The 19,778-nt window shown below is 50.0% G+C and overlaps 8 protein-coding genes across 8 annotated transcripts; 4 read left to right on the top strand and 4 right to left on the bottom strand.

Annotated features, from left to right (window-relative positions):
- Window positions 1–1,015: 1,015 nt before the first annotated feature.
- Window positions 1,016–1,765, top strand: FMAN_00189 (uncharacterized protein; the record flags this gene model as incomplete). Its single annotated transcript, XM_041822009.1, has 1 exon — window positions 1,016–1,765. The coding sequence occupies one exon, from the start codon at window positions 1,016–1,018 to the stop codon at window positions 1,763–1,765; it is 750 nt and encodes a 249-aa protein (XP_041687733.1).
- A 165-nt stretch (window positions 1,766–1,930) lies between these two features.
- On the bottom strand, window positions 1,931–5,608 carry FMAN_00188 (uncharacterized protein; the record flags this gene model as incomplete). Its single annotated transcript, XM_041822008.1, has 1 exon — window positions 1,931–5,608. One exon carries the CDS (start codon window positions 5,606–5,608, stop codon window positions 1,931–1,933), a length of 3,678 nt encoding a protein of 1,225 aa, XP_041687732.1.
- Window positions 5,609–5,907: 299 nt separating this feature from the next.
- FMAN_00187 (uncharacterized protein) lies at window positions 5,908–6,705 on the bottom strand (the record flags this gene model as incomplete). Its single annotated transcript, XM_041822007.1, has 1 exon — window positions 5,908–6,705. The coding sequence occupies one exon, from the start codon at window positions 6,703–6,705 to the stop codon at window positions 5,908–5,910; it is 798 nt and encodes a 265-aa protein (XP_041687731.1).
- A 713-nt stretch (window positions 6,706–7,418) lies between these two features.
- Window positions 7,419–9,254, top strand: FMAN_00186 (uncharacterized protein; the record flags this gene model as incomplete). The annotated part of the gene is made up of 2 exons (XM_041822006.1): window positions 7,419–8,220; window positions 8,269–9,254. 2 exons carry the CDS (start codon window positions 7,419–7,421, stop codon window positions 9,252–9,254), a joined length of 1,788 nt encoding a protein of 595 aa, XP_041687730.1.
- A 669-nt stretch (window positions 9,255–9,923) lies between these two features.
- Window positions 9,924–12,658, top strand: FMAN_00185 (putative pH-response regulator palA protein; the record flags this gene model as incomplete). The annotated part of the gene is made up of 5 exons (XM_041822005.1): window positions 9,924–9,931; window positions 9,993–10,230; window positions 10,285–10,993; window positions 11,041–12,286; window positions 12,337–12,658. The coding sequence occupies 5 exons, from the start codon at window positions 9,924–9,926 to the stop codon at window positions 12,656–12,658; spliced, it is 2,523 nt and encodes an 840-aa protein (XP_041687729.1).
- Window positions 12,659–13,002: 344 nt separating this feature from the next.
- Window positions 13,003–14,004, bottom strand: FMAN_00184 (uncharacterized protein; the record flags this gene model as incomplete). Its single annotated transcript, XM_041822004.1, has 1 exon — window positions 13,003–14,004. The coding sequence occupies one exon, from the start codon at window positions 14,002–14,004 to the stop codon at window positions 13,003–13,005; it is 1,002 nt and encodes a 333-aa protein (XP_041687728.1).
- A 796-nt stretch (window positions 14,005–14,800) lies between these two features.
- FMAN_00183 (uncharacterized protein) lies at window positions 14,801–15,589 on the bottom strand (the record flags this gene model as incomplete). Its single annotated transcript, XM_041822003.1, has 1 exon — window positions 14,801–15,589. The coding sequence occupies one exon, from the start codon at window positions 15,587–15,589 to the stop codon at window positions 14,801–14,803; it is 789 nt and encodes a 262-aa protein (XP_041687727.1).
- Window positions 15,590–16,938: 1,349 nt separating this feature from the next.
- Window positions 16,939–18,607, top strand: FMAN_00182 (uncharacterized protein; the record flags this gene model as incomplete). The annotated part of the gene is made up of 3 exons (XM_041822002.1): window positions 16,939–17,057; window positions 17,108–17,510; window positions 17,561–18,607. 3 exons carry the CDS (start codon window positions 16,939–16,941, stop codon window positions 18,605–18,607), a joined length of 1,569 nt encoding a protein of 522 aa, XP_041687726.1.
- Between the last annotated feature and the right edge of the window lie 1,171 nt (window positions 18,608–19,778).

The following is a 19,778-nucleotide window of genomic DNA, read 5'->3' as shown; positions in this document are numbered from 1 at the left end:
TAAAGCCATTAGCCATATCTAGCCAAGTATCAGGTCAACATTTTCCACACCTTGCACTTCCAAAAGCTCTTTTTGCACATAGCCTCTCCTATAAGCAACCCCATGGCATTCTCCTCTGGAAAGTTGCTTGATTCAATATCTTTCAGTAATTGGAGCCAGCCGCATAGTCTTTTTGCTTATCGAACAGGCATAGTTGAGTATGCATCCACACTTTTCCCTGACATTGTCCGAGACCGCCAAACCATGCGCGATTCGTGCGGCAGGACATGATGGGATATTTTGATACATCGAGCTAGTCTTGTGCTCCTTGGCTGGCCATGAGATGAAGGTAAATAGACATCAAAGACACCTGGCTCTTCAATAATTTATATATAGAAAGCCTACCAGTCATCTGACCCTAATTCTGACCCTAATAACCAACACACCGCAGCTACACCACGGATACCTGTCTCCAACAGCCTTACTAGTAAATCAGAAATAAAATAAAGATCAAATACTCAGCCATTGGTTAAATAATTATGACAGCTTGAGCCTATAGTCGTTACTTAATTTTGTGACTTTCCAGTGTAATAAGATTGAGAAATTTGAAAGAAGCTTCAGACCCAAGCCACAGAGTAACAGGTAATACTCATCGCCCTTACTGTTGCCTATCATTTTGCTTTTGGCTGAAAGGCTAGATGTCCTTATAGGTAACTCTGAAGGTGTATAACTAAGTGCCTGCCTGCCGATCTTCCGTGAAGATGATCAGCTTAAAGCACAAAGCACACAAAACATACACAAGGTGAGTTTATACAGTAGTTTGTGTAAGTTTGCTGCTGGAGTCAAAGACCCAAAGTCGTGGCTGAGTCAAGCGAGATCAAGTATAAAAGGGCAGAAGTAGCCATCTATCAGTCAAAATCTCTTCAACCTCAGAGCACAGATCCAATCCTCGAGCTATACAGCATCACATTCTCCCCAATCCACACCAACTGCGATCTTGATACTCAACCTTCTGCAAGTCTGATAAAAAATGGCTATGTACAGATTACCCTGGGGTCGCTTCCCTTCTCAGATTCAGAACGAGACTGTTGGTCTGCTCACAATTCTCGGCGGGAAGTGCAGTCAGCTTGCGACTGTTTCCCGAGCTTGGCGATCAACTATCGAGCCACTTAACTTTGCTGAGATGAGTCTGACGGTACCGCGTCTTACCGACCTTGACTCTCGATTTATTCTGGCCCGAAAGAGAAACCAAATTCGCAATATCTGGTTTTGTGTTGAACTAAAGCAATACGATTGCACACAATGTGAGAACAATGACCAGGACCAATGGGGCTTGGACGAGGTTGACAACCAATTCATCGTGGACGCGTTTGACAACTTGTTCACAACACTGAGCGCATGGGAGCCTCGTGGTGACTTGGTCCTCGATATCAGCATCTACTCGCCCAGTGACAACCAGCACTGGTTCAAGTACATAAGCTTCTCCTCAGACACCGACACAGGCGAGCCGTCTCGTCGTGGGCACGAACATGGAGCGACCGTGAATGACCCGGCTCATGGCTGGGTTACTGGACAGCCTATCCTTGCTCCGGGTGAACACGCCATCGAGCTTACATTTGAAGAGATCATGGGTGAGGAGCCTTTCTATGATGACAAAACTGAGAGGCAGTGGTGGCGGAGTCTCCCCAGTGTGCCTGTCGTTGGAGTCGTGCTCTTTCGTCAACAGATTCGCCGACGATGGAAGCCAGTCGCAATAGCAACATGCTTACACGGTTCCCGAATATAGAGGAAATTTGTTATGAACCCTGGAGAGATTTGGGTGGAATGGAAAAGCAGACCGATAAATGTAAGTCCTTGCTTGATGGATGTCGGCGACTTTTCAATTAACATAGCTACTGCCAAATATCACCACTAAATGGAAAAAGCCTAAACTTGCCCCTGATCCTGAAATCTATAACGCCTTCAGCATTGCTGACCTCAATCCATATCGCGATTCCACCATCCACGACGGTCCATGCTTGATTTTAGGTCTATGAGACTCCTTATATGGACTTGCCATCGTAGTGGAGTGATTGACTGGCGTGTTAGAGCCGAGGATTGTCGAGACTCTAGGATCGGGATAGTGAAATGCCGGGTGTGATTCACCAATATCCAGGCTGACCTTGGTTACGACCGACATCAGTTTCGACACATCATCGGTCACCAAAGTCTTCTTAGGGAATACGACACTTGTCCTCGCCTTGAACTTTTCAGTACTTGCGGGATTTGGTTCCTGCTTGGCCTTTGGCGGACAATCTGGTGTCTGGACTTGTTGATCTTGACATAGAGCTACATCAAGTCCCCATTCGGCGAACTCGAACCACTCAAATGAAGTTTCTTGAATACACAGAGGCTCTCGTTTTTCATGTTTGCTGACGATATCCAGAGGACTTGTAAGAGACAGAATTGTTGTGATGTCAAGCATCAAATCCACAGAACTCTCTCCATTGGCCACTGATTGTCTCCGAGTCGGTTCAACTGTGAAATCTGTTGGGCGGTCAAGTAAAGTTTGGTCATGGATATTGGGCATGCTCGTTTTCGTGATGGACGACATGATTGCTTTGCTGGCCAAGTTGTACTGACCTACTCCTCGGCGAAGAACCACGCCTAGATTGGAGCCCGGAAATCGGCATAGGAGGTCTCCTTCTCTGATGCAGGCTGACGCGATACCGAATTTTCCGTCAGTAACGAAGAAAAGCGGTCCATTCCCTTGTCCTAGTCTATCATGGGGGGGACATATCGCTAAGCTGGTTTCGTTGGACACATCTTCATTTGTAACTGCGTATGCTAAGGAAGTCGTCATGGACAAAGTCGTACTGACCGAGTCAAGATACAATATTTCCTCCTCTATGGCTGTCTTTGGTCCCCGAAAGCCTGAATCGTCGAGATACTCAACTAGAGTACTGATCCAGTCCCGCCGTCGTGTTTGCCATAAGTCTTTGTCCCCCATCAATTTCTCAATGGGCAGAATAGGGCTAGTGAGTATTTTCTTCATGCAGAGACTTCCCGTGGATACCGACAATCGATTCACATCGAGAGACAGTGGAGAAGAATCGGCGTTTTTGAGCGACAGTTGTAGAAGCTGGCTAAAACTCACAAGGTTGGGAGAGCTTACTTCCTCGCCATGCTTTGAATGATACCATAGAATCGCGTTCCAGTAAACATCCTCCACCCGGTCCTGATATCTGACGTCGAAATCTCCAAATCTAAAACCGCTGGTAATCCCAAGAAGACCGTATACCTTGTCTTTGGGATCGTGGCACAAGGAGTTTATAGTAATATCCACAAGCTTGTGTAGTGGCCAGGATCGTCCGTTATCCTTGAGTAGTTGGTCCAACCGAAGCGGAAAAGCATGCTTAATCTCCTTTATAGATGCGCTGACAGCTGGAGCAAATTGCCAGAAGCTTGGCATCTGCTCCAAGGAGTCTCGGGTTCTGGTCAGTAGATCCCAAGGTGTCGTGGTTTTGGCGTTATCTCCGAAACACAAAACCAACTCTTTCGCCAAGAGCACCTCTTGAACTATCCAAAGGCGGCTCCAGTATGGTAGGCGGCAAATACTTTCTAGGCTGAGCAGATTCAGTTCTGGGAAGCCGAGAGGTGTGTCAGTCTGACTAAAGACAAGATCATGCCATTCCTTGGCTTCCCACGCTACCATGTCCCGCCAGAGTTGGACCCATTCAAACTGAGCTTTGAGAGATTCTTCTCGGATACCCCATTCGATTTTTTGCTGCCTTTCCATCTCATATATGCTTGAGCGCCACCTGTCACTTTGCTGAACAACCACCTCGATTCCCCACCTCTTCAGCTCTGTACTTCGCAAAACGACTTGTTGTTTCAGAATTTCCTGTTTGATACTCCTAACTTTCTCTGAGATTTGAATTTCCTCTTCTCTTAGAAACGCACCCAAGCTAGGGCTGAGCAACAGTGCACCTGTCCTCAGGCTCAATTTCAACTCCTCAAGATCTTGGCGTTGTAGTGTTATGAAGCTCTGTAATGATTCATATTGCTCAGTGGTGAACTTGGGCAGGTCTCCTAGATTGTTTATTTGGACCTTTTGAAGAGCTTCCCAATCTTCCACTCGTTGTTCAAATTTCCCGAGTTGCGATTGCAGTAGTTCCAGGCCTGCTCCGTAATGTTTGTCTGTTGGTTCTTGCCATGCCTGTAACTGATCCCGTAACTTGGCAAGGCCACGGCGCTGGTCCATATCAAGTTGTTGCATCTTCTCGAGTCGCCAGATCCTTTCTCTGAGCGGTGGCGATACCCCTTCTCTGTGCAGCTGCTCACGAAGGTCATAAATCGACCGCTGGAATTTCCCCAGATCGACTAGTATTTCGCAGAATAGCCTTTCTGTCATTCCTTGCTCCTGACCATCTTCACCAGAAATGTGGGTGATGAGGCGAAATTGTTTTCCAAGTTCAGGAGCAACACCTTGCTGGACTTCCCAAGCTTCTGGCGGCTTTCGAAGGCCTGCAATGCTAAATTCTTGGTAGTCTCGCATTTGACAACCTTTAAAGTCTTGTAACAGTCGCTGCTGAGGTGCATGTAGTAGGGTGAGCTGTTTAGATTCCGAGATCATTAGGTCGTTGAGCAACTCTTGTTGTTTGAGCTCCTCAGCTTGGAGCTCATCCAGTTTCTGTTTCGTTTGCGCTAAGCATGGCAGGTATTTCTTTGTGTCTTCCATCATAGCTGGCAGTCTTTTCTCTCTCAGTTCGTATCGCGCATGCTCATCTCTCATTCGATTCCATCGTAGTCGTTTCTGATCTAGGCGTTCTTGCAATGGTGATGCACTCGACTCGCTTGAACCTTTCGTATGTTTCTCCTCGTTCTTCCGTTCTTCGATGTCTTGTGGGAATAGACTGATCCATTGGTGAAATTGGGATTCGTGAAGGAGGTCGGGTTGAGGCGGCGGCGGTGGAAGTTTCGAAGTCGGAGGATTTTCACCAAATTTCTTTGCCATTTCTAGAGCGCCTGCAACTGATGAGTCCCAGCCAGAGCTAGGTCGTCCAAGCCAGACCAACACTCGCTCTGCTCGACGGAAGATGTCGCCCATCATCCCAACTTGATGATTCCGCTCTGTGTTATCTTGTTGATTTATGCATAGTGCGTCAACCCAGAGCACTCGAGGCTCTGAGATACGCAGAGCAGCCAAAGCATAGGCTAGATTAGGCCGTACTAGAGATTCCTCGCCGTTCAAAAGAATGTGAATCGAGGCAGCTTCGTCGCCCCATGTGTATGATAGGGCTTCATAGGGTGGAGCGTTGGCTAAGTGTACTGTCTCGAAGGTGCATTCGAGGCTGACACATTTATACCATGGTGCTGATGATCGGTGATCTTTGTTTCGTAGAGGTTGGAGGTGGAGTAAGCGAATTTGTGATAACCATGGCTCCAATTGCCTGTAGCCTGGATTTGTCGTCATTTTGTTTGCACAAAGAAGCGTGGTCTCGAGGAAAGAGAGAGAGAAGGAATCCAAGTTAACTATCCGATCTATAAATAAAGACTGGGAAACAAGAAAATGCTGCCTGGGTCGCGAGAGCCTGAGACAACGCCCAAGGCAGATTTTTATGCATGACATCTTAGCCCACATCTTCATTTGATGTTGGGACTTAGTATACAGCAGCTCAGCCCGGTCATTGGATCAGGAGCAGGAAGACGCGCTGTCACCCAAAAGGACGGCTGCGAACCCGAATTGGAATGGCTGTACAGTCTAGGCTATATGGGTCTGAAATAATTGCTTTGAAACAGATGATATCATCTACAAACAGGCTTGTTAAGCTCCCTCCAAGACGAAAATTTGGTAAAAGGTCCGCTCGGACATCTATAAGTATACCTGTGATCCATAATTCCATCCTTGAACAGAAAGAGAGGAAATTTATAATAAAACAAACAAGTCTAGTTCGGCAGCTTCACGCCTGTGTTCTTTGCCAACTTCATGATCTCAATTGTCACAGCATCGACATCGTGGCTCTTGATCGGTATGCGATGCCCCCCGTCCCACTCAACCAATGATGTCGTACCAGTTGCGCAGTACGTCTTCAACAAGATTTGATGTTGCTCAAGCCCCGGGTCGCGAAGTCCGTGAACATGTAGTGTAGGTATGCTCAGCACGTGGTCGCCAACATTCGACTCGGGGAAGTCCTTGAACTCAGAGCTCAACAGTGCCGCATCAACAACCGCTGGAGGATGTTGTAGCCGGGCATCCAGAGTAATCAAAGGCGCTCTCCCAGCCATGAGGACACCAAACTTGAACTGCGTCAGAGCCTCTTCAGCTCCAAACTGCTCCGTCACTTTCTGCTGGGTCCACAATAAACTCGCCGCAATCTTAGCGCCCTGCGAAAACCCCAGAATGCCGATCCACTCCCCGGTGCCGGGGTCGGTGTCCATAGCCCTGCGGGTCTGGTTCCGAAGTAGCTCGGCGGCGGCCTCTGCTTCAATCTCGGGATGATCGGGCTGCCAGCGGAGCCAGCGCCGAAAAGGGCCGTATTCACCGTAGACGCTGACAATATCTGGGTGAGGCGCTGAGATGAAGGGTGCTTGCATGAAGACTAGACGCAGTGAGGAAGCGAGACTTCTGATGAGAGCGCGGCATTGTAGTTCGAAGACTTGTGCATTGACGCCGCCGCCGTGAAGGCAGAGAATGCGGGGGAGATGGAGAGTCTCTGGATCGCTAGAGGTCTGTATTTGTGTCATGGTGGAAGTCTAGTGACAAATGTCACTCTCAGGAGCTGAAGAGAATGTGCTATTATCACGGTTGCGAAATGAAGTTTACAAGACAGCGTTTCGGTCTTTGTGTAAGCATAAACCGAGGATCACCGGCTTCGGGTAAGCTTTCCTAGCATTCCCCGAGCGACACCCGTTTCGGGCTCCGAAAAACAGCGATGATCTCCGTGCACCAGCGCATCATACAAGACGCTGCATCTACAAAATATCTAGATAAGTCACCATCGCCGTCATTTCAATATTTCCCCAATTTCACATGCTCCCCAACAATTTCCCTCTGGTTTATGGTGGAAGAGCTCGTATTGGTTGACATGGTGGCTGTGTAGGACCCTGAAATTCAGCCACGCAAGCACCTTATCGCCAAGCCACCATGATGACATCAATCGCGTGCGGCTTGTCGCAGGATGGTTCAGGTTCCTTGCAGGTCATGGAACCGGTTTCGAATTGTCTCGTACGCCACTCATGAGTCTACAAGTGACGAGGCCTCTCATATCAGTGAATCGTCCCTAATAAATACCTGTTCGTCTATTAAAGACATCTTTCACCCAGAACCTAAGATTCAGTCCACTTTCTTTCCCTGTTCCTAGTTCTTATACCTGACACGAAGCTACCCCGCCATTGACTCTCAACTTCAAACCTTACAACTACAACACCTACAGCTTTACATTAGTACCTATAATCCGATGTCGAATCCTGAGAAAGCCCCCCAGTATTCCGCTGGCGACCAGCATGGAGGTGGTCTGCTTCCTACCGCCAACCCTTCCCAGAATCAACCTCAAGACTCCTCTCTGCCTCCAGCGTACAACCAAGGATCTGCTGAGCTTCCTGGAGACGAGAAGCCCCGCGTACCCCAAAATCCCGACCAACATGTCCAGTTCGCAGGATCCCAGAGCCAGCAGCAACCTCCTCCGTTTACGTCCACTGCCGGAGCAGAGCAATATCCCAGTGCTGCAGATGAGAAGCGCCAGCTAGAGCAGCAGTACTTCCCTCCCCCTCCTCCCGGTCCTCCTCCCGCGCAAGATCAACATCAAGCTTCCGCTGCTCACCCGAACCCTCTCCAGGGCAACCCAGTCGCTGTGCCTCAACAGCATCAGGAGACTCACCAGCCCTTTGACGCTCAGCAGTCTCAGCAGGCCCAGCAAAACTACGCTATTCCGCAGTACGACCCTGCTCATCCTACTTTTGCGCCTCCTCCTACGAACCAGCCAGCTCAGGCTCAGGCGCCTCCTCAGCCAAGTCCTACAGCTCCTACACATGGCCACGGCTTCGGTCATGGCCCCGAGACAACCACAACCCAGGCTTCGACTTCCGCGCATCCTGAGACGCACAAGAAGCCCGGCTGGAGCGAAAAGTTCAGCCAGCTTGGTATCAAGGCGGCTGCTCCTATCAATAGCTTAGCCCACAAGTTTGGTAGCCAGAGTTTCCTCCCCGAGACCATCGACAAGGAGTGTGACAAGGCAGCTTCTATTTTGAAGTCCTTCTGCAGTAAGTCACCCATACAGCTTGACCAGAACATCCGCTAACATACTCTAGAAAACGGTGTCTACGCCGATCCTAGCTCTAGCCAGGTTCCCACATCAACAGACCCCAAGGCACAGGAGACGAATGACGAGATCATTGATCCCACCAAAGAGAAGCCCAAGAAGAGAGTTCTTGTCAACATCCCTCCCAAGGTGATTGCCAAGGCCCAAGGTCTGGCTATCTTCACAACCCTTCGTGCCGGCTACGCTTTCTCTGGTGCCACTGGTTCGGGTATCTTGATCTCTCGTCTCCCTGATGGATCATGGGGTCCTCCTTCAGGTATCCAAGTCCACTCTGTCGGCGCAGGTTTCATGATCGGTCTTGACATTTACGACTGTGTCTGTGTTATCAACAGCCGAGAGGCTCTCAACGCTTTCGCCAAGACTCGTGTTGCTCTGGGAAGTGACCTTGCTGTTGTCGCTGGTCCATACGGCGCTGGCGGTGCTGTTGAGATTGGTGCCGCTATGGATGGAAAGAAGAAGGACAAGGAGAACAAGGACGAAGAGGCTCCACCCAAGCCTCCCCGCCCTACCGAGGACAACCAAGGCTTGAAGCCAGAGACCGATGCCGACAAGAAGAAGAAGCGCCGCAGCTTGAGCACCGGCGCTTTCAAGCCTGTATTTTCCTACGTTAAGTCCCGCGGTTTCTACGCAGGCATTCAAGTCGACGGCACCGTCGTCGTCGAGCGCAAGGATGCCAACGCTGCTTTCTACGGCGAGCGCGTCTCAGTCGAGCAGATCATCCGAGGAGAGGTTCCCCGCCAGAGCGGTATGTGGCCGGCTGGTGCTCGCAACCTTCTCGAGACTCTGAAGGGTGCTGAGGTTGGATCTCTCAAGGTCAACTCCGTGTCTCCGACCGATCGGGACCCCACTTCCACCGGACCTTCCGATCCTTCGGCGCCGGTGGCGTCGGGAGCTAGTGCGGGACAGACGCAGCCTCCAGGATACGTCGATGATGGAGTTCACCGACCTGAAGTTGGAGATGTGAAGTACCGTTAGAGATGAGAACGGATATTGTTAAGATACCACGACTGAGGGAGGCAATACTTTGATTATTTTCTTGCTATGGAATTCTAAGTGGTTTTAGCCAAAATAACAATTGCATTATTTGAACACGAACACGATCTGCTGAACTCTATGCGAACGTCTTTGACATGATGTTTATAGAAGTATGTAGATGAAATGCGTGAATAACATCACCGATAATCCTGGTTAGTTGTACACTTGGTACTCCGTCTGCCTGTTTTTCGGTAAATGACAGCAACCGCTCCATACCATAGTAACATCACGTCTTCGATCCCGACATAGAACCCAGTTTATACTTCCAGGACGATATGAGAAAAGTCCGGATCTTTATCCTAAGGGATGAAAAGACTTTAGTAATTTAACCTAAGCTTAGGAGGCTCTTTACTAAGTTCATTCAGCATCCTCTTCTAAAGTCTGATATTTTCTTGCTCCCCATGTGACTTCAAGAGTTTTTGGTCCGAAGACTCTAGGGTAGCGACTGCTGCGCCACATCGTATGTCATTGCCCCTCCAACGTGGCGCCTCCACAAGCTCCAAGCTCTGATGAAGTCATTGCAACGCTCTAGCCCAGCGATCTTGGCAAGAAAGCTGACTTTACAACACAAAGGCTCAAGAACCCGCCCTCAGGTTCGCAAACGAAGCCATGTCGTCGTAAGAAGAACCAGCTATACTGGAAATCCCTGAACCCAGCTAACATTCCCTCCCTCCTCAGAAACATCCTATCCATCCCCTTTCGCAAGTCGACTCACCTCTCGCTTGCCTCGACGATACGACAGTATATCAACACCAAATATGACCAGCACCCAGATATGTTCAAGCATGACCTCGAGGTCATTGATGCACTTCGACGCGATGCGGTGAATGTGCGAGAACCGCATCCGAGCGGCATTAAGAAGCTGCAAGCTTATGCCGGGCAGCTTGTTTGGGTTGGGGGCAAGTTTCCCATAGATGTGAGTGTCACGCGATGCTGGACGACTGCACAACAAACTGACGTTGATGACTAGATTGGCGCCGAATTTTCGTGGTATCCTACGCTTGGATACAATACCGAGCGTCCTATGGTGCGGAACAACCTCAAATACGAGCTTATGAACATTCTCTACAACCTCGCCTCCCTTTATTCCCAGCTCGCTATTAACACGCCTCGAGGTAACACCGAAGGCCTCAAATCAGCAGCGAACTACTTCTCCCTCGCGGCTGGCGTTCTATCACACATGCAAAAAGAGATCCTCCCCGAACTACGAATGTCCGATCCTCCCGAAGACATGGATCACGACACACTCGAGTCGTTGATCCAGCTACTCCTTGCCCAAAGCCAAGAATGCTTCTGGCAGAAAGCTGTTATGGACGGCTACAAAGACGCGTCAATTGCAAAGCTCGCAGCCCGAGTGTCCGACCTGTATAACTTTGCTGGTGAAGCTGCTATGAAGAGCGAAGCCATAAGCAGTGCCTGGATCCACCACATGAGCGCCAAGCATCACCACTTTGCCGCTGCTGCTCAATACCGAGCAGCGTGCGATTGTCTCGAGAAGAGGAAATATGGAGAGGAGGTTGCGCGACTCAAAGACGCCGTTGCTTGTGCGACGGAGGGCATTAAGGAGGCCCGAAGTGGCTATCTTGGCAAGACGGTGGTTGACGACCTCAATGGATTGAAGCGCAAGGTTGAGGAGGATTTGAAGCGAGCAGAGAAGGACAACGATGTTATTTACCTGAGTACGTACGCTCACCACCCTTGCTTGTCAGAGTACTAACATTTGCAGTTGCTGTACCACCAAAGTCGGAGCTCAAAATTCTGGATCGCGCAAACATGGCCGTAGCTCGGGTGCCACCGCAAGTTGCCAACCCCTATGATTACTTTGGAGATCACGCCGAGTTCGGGCCAGCTTTGTTCTCTCGACTTGTCCCCTTCTCGGTGCACGTCGCCACATCAATTTACGAGGAACGACGTGATCGCATGGTCAGCCAGAATATTATCCCGGAACTTGAATCGCTCACAGAAAAGATTCATGAAATTCTCACATCTCTCGGGCTACCTGGATCTTTACAAGCACTTGAGAAACCTCTGGGTCTACCGCCAAGCTTGGTCCAACATGCTGAGGAGATCAGACAAGCAGATGCCATTGGCAGAGTACAAAAGGGCTTTGCGGATATTGACAAGTTGCGGTCTGGAGATATGGCGATTTTCGAAGAGGGCAAAGCGGCTCTAGCTTCGGAGGAAGAGGAAGATCAGCGATTACGGATGAGATACGGAACAGACCGATGGGTGCGACCCGAGAGTCGGCAAGATCCTCAAGGTGGGAAGCTCTGGCAGCACGCTTCTGAGATCGAGAGCTACTTCCAGAGCAGTATCAGTAGCGATGCAGTTGTCAGGGAGAAGTTCGGCTCGATCCAGGATCTCCTTGCTATCCTTTCCGGACCGGACCGAGATCTGATGGATTCTGTGCCGTCGAGCCGACGGGTTGACATACCCGAGACATTGAAGCCTGTCATAGGAAGATTGCGCGGCGCATACAACGACGTTCTTCGTCTCGAGAGCCGTCGTCGCAAGAAGGTTGAAAGCTTGCGAGAAAACGCTCGGCGTGATGACATTAAGCCGGACATTCTCAAGGAAGCAGCCCGATTGGAGCGAGCGTATCCTAACACAGCACTCGTCCCGGCTCACTTTGAAGAGTTCTTCGACAAACGACTTGATAAGTTGTATGAGCCCGAAGTTGAAGCGATTGAAAAGGAGGCCAAAGACCAAGAACGTCTGTTGGCCGATGTTCAGCGTATCAATCGCGAATTTGAGTCGCAGAAGCGACAAATGGGTGAGCGCGGTAACCGAGAACGCGAGGTGGCTTTGCAGAAGCTTGATAATGCCTATTTTAAGTACAAGGAGATTATCAACAACCTCGAAGTTGGACGCAAGTTCTACAATGATCTGAACAAGATTGTTGGACAGGGCTTCCGTGATGTTATTCGCGGTTGGGTGGCTCAGCGCCGCATGGAGGCCAGAGCGTTGGAAGAGTATGTTTTCCATGACCTTGATACGAATCGTTTACTGACCGAAATCACAGAGAAATCAACATGCCGACATTGTCAAACCTTAACATCTCCCACCAACAACCTCCTGCCCAAAGCCCAATGCCGTCACACCAAGACCCCTCCCACTCATATGTACCACCACAGCAACAAGTCCCTCAGCCTGTGCAGAGTCCAGCTCAGGCAAACATACAGTCTTGGGGAGAGACGGTACAGCAGCCAAAGCCAGTGCAACCAACGCCGGTTGGTGCAATGTGGACTCCTGGTATGGGTATCAAGTTTGGTCAGTCTGGTGGTTCAGGCCAGCCTCCTGCACCTGGGACGTGGAATCCCAACTCTGGAATCAAGTTTGGCTGAGGAAAAGAGAGCTGTATAGGTAGATACCCTGATTTTAGAGGGCTGTTTAGTAGACATAGCATACATGGCGAATACGAGTTTGTTTACACCCACTAGGAGAGGAAAGAACACTTAGGACCTCGATCCTAATAGCAAAAAAGACTAATAGGCAACTTGACATAAGTTTAGGATATCCTTGCTAAGTTTAGGATACCTTTTGCTGAGATTATTTTCTGTATCATGGTCTGATACTTCCTTGCTTCCTGAGGACCCAGTATCATTAGTGTCAATTGTATCTCGTCCCAAAACCATCGTGAAGCTTTTCGCTGTATCCCCCCTCCAATGCCAATTCTCGGACCGCTAATTCATCGGAAAGTGTAAACACCATGGCTGACAGCATGGTATCCTCTCTTCCCAACCTTCCCCGTCAACTCGCTCTTCCACTCCTTGCCCTCCCCAATCAACTCGACAACCTTGTTGAACGTGAACTCCGGCTTCCAACCCAATTCCTCAACCGCCTTGCTAGAATCATAGACCCGGTCGATCCTGTTCAAGTGACTCCACCCCTTATCCTTGAACACCTGCACACACTCCGGCGCAACAGCCTCAAACACCTGCTTAGGGTCTTTGTCCAGCATCGCCAGCGTGTCAACATCGTTGGGAAAAGGCGGCGGCGCGCTGATGATGTATTTCCGAAACTGGACCTCCCGCGCTTTCTTCATCGCGCAGACTGCCGCCCGGACAATGTCTTCAATGTCACAGCGGCGATACGCTAGTTCGAGCACTTTGAGGTTGTCGTCTGAGACAGCTGCTCTGCGATCTTCATCGTCATCCTGCTCTGGGAAGAAGCGGCTCGTGCGGAGAATGACGACGGGCATGTTTGTTTGCTTCTGGACGAGGAAGCATAGATCTTCTGCTGCGACTTTTGTAGCGCCGTAGATGTTTTTGGGAATGGGGACGACGGTCTCGTCGATCCAGGCGGCGGGTTGGCCGGGCTTGGGACTCAGTGCTGCGCCGAATGTGCTTGTTGTGCTGAAGAAGACAAAGCTCTCGATCTGGGCGTCGAGCTTGGCGGCTTCTTCGAGAAGGACGAGGGTACCAGTGATGTTTGTGTCGATGAAGTCTTGCTTGGAGTGACTCTCGACATGGGGTTTATGCAACGTCGCAGCGTGAAGGACATGCTGGATGGGGTGTTTCTGAAGAAGAGATGTTACAAATTCACGGTCTGAGATTGATCCAACGTGTGTTGTGTTCTCAGAGGGTAAGATGTCGATCCCGAGTGGCGTGAAGCCGAATGTCGGGAGGGAGAGCATAAGAGCTGTGCCGAGATGGCCGGATGAGCCTGTTACGAGGACGTTGTAAGCCATGATGTTGGAAGCGGAGTCTGCAGGATAAGTGAGGAGGAGGAGGAGGTTCAAACGATTTTTCGAGGTGGTTATGGGTGAAGGTGAGGGTTTTGTAGATGAGGTGGGGTTTGGTCGGCGAGTGAGTCAGGCACTAAGACGAAGAGAGGTGAATCACGAACGAGGGCGGAAAAAAGGGAACGGATGGTGAGGATGGATGCTGTGAGAGGGGATACAGTGGTTGTGAGATGTTGCTGTGAGATTAGGCAGGGTGAGTTTCACGACGTGGTGTGAGGCCGAATTGAGGTGTTTACAGTTGTGTTCTGTGAAGGCCTAGCTCCCTATATATGATGTCTATGGAGTCTTGGTCTTATATTTAAGTACTATGGAGTCTCTAAAAGTGATTCTGTCGTTGGTGATAGCTTCAGAGTGTGCTGTCAGCATTCACTCACCTTGGGGAGTAGTGAAGATATGGTTCAACTTAACCATTCACTGTATTACATGCCGCGCGCCAATGCACAGAAAAGACCCCGAGATGATACAATGTGTCACTGAGTGATATCGGCTAGAGAAGAATGTTTTATTCTGCCAAGTCTAACTGTTGAACTTGGCGTGTCTTGATGGAATACATTTACCAGTCTGATGCAGGTAGCAGTGAGGACTCAATTAGATCTCCGAGTCACATCCGCAATTGAACTTGACAAGATGCTGGCTGGCAGAGAATGTTCTCTGAAATGTTCATATCTTCGTTGCCCAATAGACTCTATATATATCCTGTGTTCACAATGCCCTCATTCTCAGCCCATGTCCAACATCGCCATCACTGCCGTAACTTGACCTTGACCACCAAGCCCCATCCTGTCTTGCCCTCCCAAATACCCATCTCGTTCTCCCGCCGAAACGTAACCTCCTCAGCCTTGACCGTCATAGTAACCGGTTCCTCCTCCTGTGCCTTTACTACTGGCGCCGGTGGTGTCGATGGTTCAGATTTCTTGAATAAGCCCCATCTTGATGCTTTCTTTGCTTGTTCGACGTGTGCTTTGACGACCTGACGGTCTACTCGTTCTGGGGAAATGTACTTTGCGAGACGGACTGCCATGTCGTGATCTGACCACCAGAGAACGTCGTCTGAGGCCGATTCTTGGGTGTCGTCTTCCCATCGGCCCCATTCGTCGAAAGCTCTGTTTTTTGGGGGTTCACTTTGCTTAACAGGCTTCTTTTGGTCGCCTACTAGCTTGCGATCTTCTTTAACACGCACAACGGTTCGGGATTGATCTTCATCGCTAAAGAACCACCCTTCACCAACTGCTTCTTCTGGCACCATGGTCATTTCGACGACTCGTGGTGGCGGATCCATGGCCGCTATTGACGAGAGCATATCCTCAATGTGAGGCACCAGCAGGGTGAGTATTTCACTGTCCCGTTCATCGCGCGCTGAGTTGCGAACTGCTTGAACGGATTGAATGCGTAGGGGAAGGTTGTTCAAATGTGAGGAGAAGATAGTTGTGACTGACTGTCGTGGTTCTGATAAAGGTAGTGATGCTGAGGGGCCGGATTCAGTGTACGGGGGAGGAAGATCCCCGCCATCGAAGGAGTCTTGCTTAGACATGATGTTGCAATGAGAAGAAAGCCAAGTCTGGATATTCTGCAAGACGTATGTTTAGTCGATGCTACAGCAAATGCCAAACGCCCGATGCATATACATAAAACCTGAATCTAGACAAAAAGGTCAATCAGTCAGCCCACCATCAATAGCGCTTGAGTGACCACCAACTCAGCCTTGTATCGCCCCGTCTCAAAGCGTAGTATCAAAAGCGTCAAACTAGCAATCGCCGAAACCACAAAAGAGGAGGGAACTCTCATCACAGCCTTGGGCTGCACATCATGTCTGCCTGAAGGAGTGCCTGTGATGGTCATTGGTTACTCATCGTGGCGCAGCAGAATTGATGGTTGTTCAGTCATGCAATTTGGGGGCTTGGCGGTGTTGGGACATTCCAAGTATCATCGAATCATGTTTTGTGCACGTGAGTATTAGCATTGCGGTCGGGCGTTTAGCCAAGATGCTCGATTCGGATACCGGCAGGAAATGCTTGAGTGATTGATTGATTGATTCCGCGATGTGCGCGGAAATTAAACAGACGGTCCGTTTACAGGGCTGTGTTGATAGTGCTTTGCGGCTGAACGTTAGTTTGGGAGAATGGACAGCATAACAGCAAGCGCTAGAGCTAATTGCCAATAAACGCATTAGGAAATGACATTTGTTGGGACGAAACCGACCTTGGGACTTTGATCCCAAGTGGAAAAAAACTTAAGGTAACTTAGCATGAGTTTAGGAGATCTTTTGCTGAGTTTATTCTTACACCCTAAAGTCTGATGGTTTGCTCCCCGAGGCCAACTTACACGAGTGCCCTGAAGCTTCGGTGATGCTTTAGAGGCGAACCCCACTGTAGATCACCCGAGAACGCCCAACCAACAACATCACCACAAAAGAAACTCACCAAACCCGGGCATTCCCCAAGTGGCGATCACATCACAAGCTCATTCTCTTTAATCTTATTCCTCAACTCAATCTGATCACGGGACCGCATTGCATACCCGTTGCGGACATGGAATTCTTCCAGAAACTTGGGAATTGACAGGGGTACTCCAGACTCCGCCACCACCTCTTGGAAGCTTTGAGCGCGAGGCACATTCATCATGGAGTATGACCCTTGCAGGCTTTGAGACATGCATGTTTGTGTTCCTGTGTCAGGATAGAAGCATATAAGGGAGTGGTTGTCCGCTTTGTGAGACACACCTTTTTGATCATACTATACAAATAATTCTCTAGTAACATTGGTTCTGGAGATATACAACACTCGCTGCAAATAACTACTAACAACTGGTTACACAACACCAGTTCAATCCTTCAATACCCAACTACACTTCCATTCTCTTCTACCTTCAACACCACCCAAGATGTCTTACAGAATCTCTGCCCCCGATGAGTACCTTGCCATCACTGGCATGGGCATCAAGACCGTCAAGATCACAAAAGCAACATGGGTCTGGCCTCTCCAACGATGCACACGCTTCAGGTATTCCTCCCCCCTTCTCCAACTGGCCAACACTCACTAACTCCCCACAGCATCCGCCCTCACGACTATGCCATGGACCTTCAGGCCATGACTAAGGAGAAGCTGCAGTTCTCTCTTCCCGTCGTCTTCACAGTGGGTCCCGATGTCAACCAGCGCGGGGCCAATCGCCCTGATGGCGACAGTGAAGCCGATGGTCTTGATCGTGAGGACCGAGGGGACGCTTTGATGAAGTATGCTATGCTCTTGGCCAACTCTGAGGAGAAGGAGAATGTCACACAGGGTCAGCATGTTGCCAACATCGTCAAGGGTATCATCGAGGGTGAAACTCGAGTCCTTGTGTCTAGCATGACTATGGAGGAGATCTTCACTGAGCGAGAGGTCTTCAAGAAGAGGATCTTCCGAAACATCCAGAATGAGCTGTCGCAGTTTGGCCTGCTCATCTTCAACGCCAACGTATGTAACCTTTCCCCCCTTTTGCTCGCACGATAGCTAACAAATTACAGGTCAAAGAATTGAAGGATGCCCCCAACTCAGTCTACTTCGCCTCGCTCTCCCGCAAAGCTCACGAGGGTGCCACCAACCAAGCCAGAATCGACGTAGCTGAGGCTCAACTCCGCGGTAACGTCGGAGAAGCTCAGCGCAAGGGTGAGCAAGAGCGTGAGATTGCGAAGATTAACGCCGAGACCGCTGTCCAGAAGACAGTCCGTGATATCGAGCGCGCTCAAGCAGAGGCACAACTCGACACCAAGCGCACAGGCCTCACCCGCGATGTCGACATCGCCCGCGTCACAGCCCAGCGTACCCTTGAGTCCAAGGATGAGGACCTTAAGAAGGAGGTTGAGATTAAGCGTGCTGCTGCTGAGATGGAACGCCTTCGTGCCACAGATGTCGTCAAGGCTACCATTGCGAGGGAGAGTAAGCAACAGGCTGCTGATGCTGCTGCGTACGAAGTCGAGGCCGATGCGCGCGCTCACCAGGAGGCTAGTCAGCGCAAGGCCGACGCTGCAGCTTACCAGACCAAGCTCTTCGCAGATGCAGACGCAGCAGCTACATACGCCAAGATCACAAGGAACACAGATGCCGAAGCTTACCAGACCCGCAACGAAGCCGAAGCCTACAACTACGCCGCTCAGCAGCGCGCCGAGGCCGAGCTCGTCAGCAAGCTTCGCGAGGCAGAGGGTATCTCCGCCATGGCCGACGCCTACGGCAAGCTGTCGCAGGCCTTCGGCGGTCCCGCCGGACTGCTGCAGTACATGATGATCGAGAAGGGCACATACGTCGAGCTCGCCAAGGCCAATGCCGCAGCCATCCGCGGTCTCGAGCCCAAGATCAGCGTGTGGAACACTGGAAATCAGGGCGGTGCTGGTCAGGGCGGTGGTGATGCGACTGAGACGATGCGCAACGTGTACCAGATGTTGCCGCCGCTGATGAGCACTATTAACGAGCAGACGGGTATTACGCTGCCGGAGTGGCAGTTCGGAAAGTTGAATGCTGGTGTTAACGCTGTTGGACAGGAGGGTGCCAAGACTAACGGACATAAGAGCCATTAGAGATTTGACGGGCGGATGTACAGTATGAGAGGGGGACTATGATGGACGATCCTTGGACGTGATGGGCTTTTGATATCCGGCTTTGCCACTATTTTCTTCTCTTTTGTTTATAGACTTGTTTGATACCAATTTGTTAGCTTAGATTGAACACTTTACTTTAATAAACACGTCTTGAATCTACTGGTGAGCGTCGAGCTGCCTGTCCTGTGACAGTTGAACCATGTTCCTATCAATGATGGGGTAATATCGCAGTTGAGTCCTCCTGGGGAGAGACCAGGTGCGACTTATCCTCGGATCCTGGTGCATAGACTCACAGTCAACGATGAATGCTCGTGGCTGAAGAGACGAAAGGGATGGAAGACAGACACTGATGCAGAACAGATATTGGATGGTCAAATGTTGAATGAATTGCCGAAGTACACAAATAGTTTTTGTCAGCCATGGCCTGCTCGTACTTGCCAAGCTTTATCCCTTCTGTCGAAACACCAAAGAGAACTCCTTGCAGTATCTCGACAGTAACAATTGATGGCTCAGTTCCTGAAGTAAACGATCGCGGCCGCCATACATAAAGACCAAGGCCTAGTTATTTTTGAGGAGTAACAGAATATTAGACCTTAATGTAGGAAATTAAGAGAAACTCAGCAAAAGATATCCTCAACTTGTGCTAGGTCACCTAAGTCTGTTGTAACTTAGGGTCAAATGCTTCATAAGGAGCCCGGAACCTTAACATGAATCGTGTTGCATATAAGCTGTCTCGAGTGCTGGCATCCGAGCCTGATGATGCTCAATGCATCGTAAACGACGGCGGCTGTAGATCTTGCGACCTCCTGTGAGGCGCCCCGGAACAACAGATGCTTCGGGATAGGCTGTCGCACTGGTCGAGGCCTCTTTCGTCTTCCTCACATCGATAGAAAGCTTCTGGACGTTCTAATCTTGCTTCGGATGTGCGATATGATGGGCACTCGCATGCATTCTCAAGCTGGGGCGGGCGACTGAGCTTCGGCTCTGGGGCAGGATGAATCTGTAGAACAGCACGTCAGAATCAAAGTCCCAAAAATGGAGATAAACCTCACGATGGAATAAACTCTTGGCCTTATCAAGCGTTCAGCAGGGAAAGATTGGCCCAGGACTTTCACAAGAGGGATGTGCTCGTGAAGTGCTTGCTCCACTG

Source organism: Fusarium mangiferae, assembly GCF_900044065.1.
Source record: "Fusarium mangiferae strain MRC7560 genome assembly, contig: FMAN_scaffold013, whole genome shotgun sequence".
NCBI classification, from domain to species: Eukaryota; Fungi; Ascomycota; class Sordariomycetes; order Hypocreales; family Nectriaceae; genus Fusarium; species Fusarium mangiferae.
Note: the sequence above shows the minus strand (reverse complement) of the source record. Positions and strands in the feature narration are given on the sequence as shown.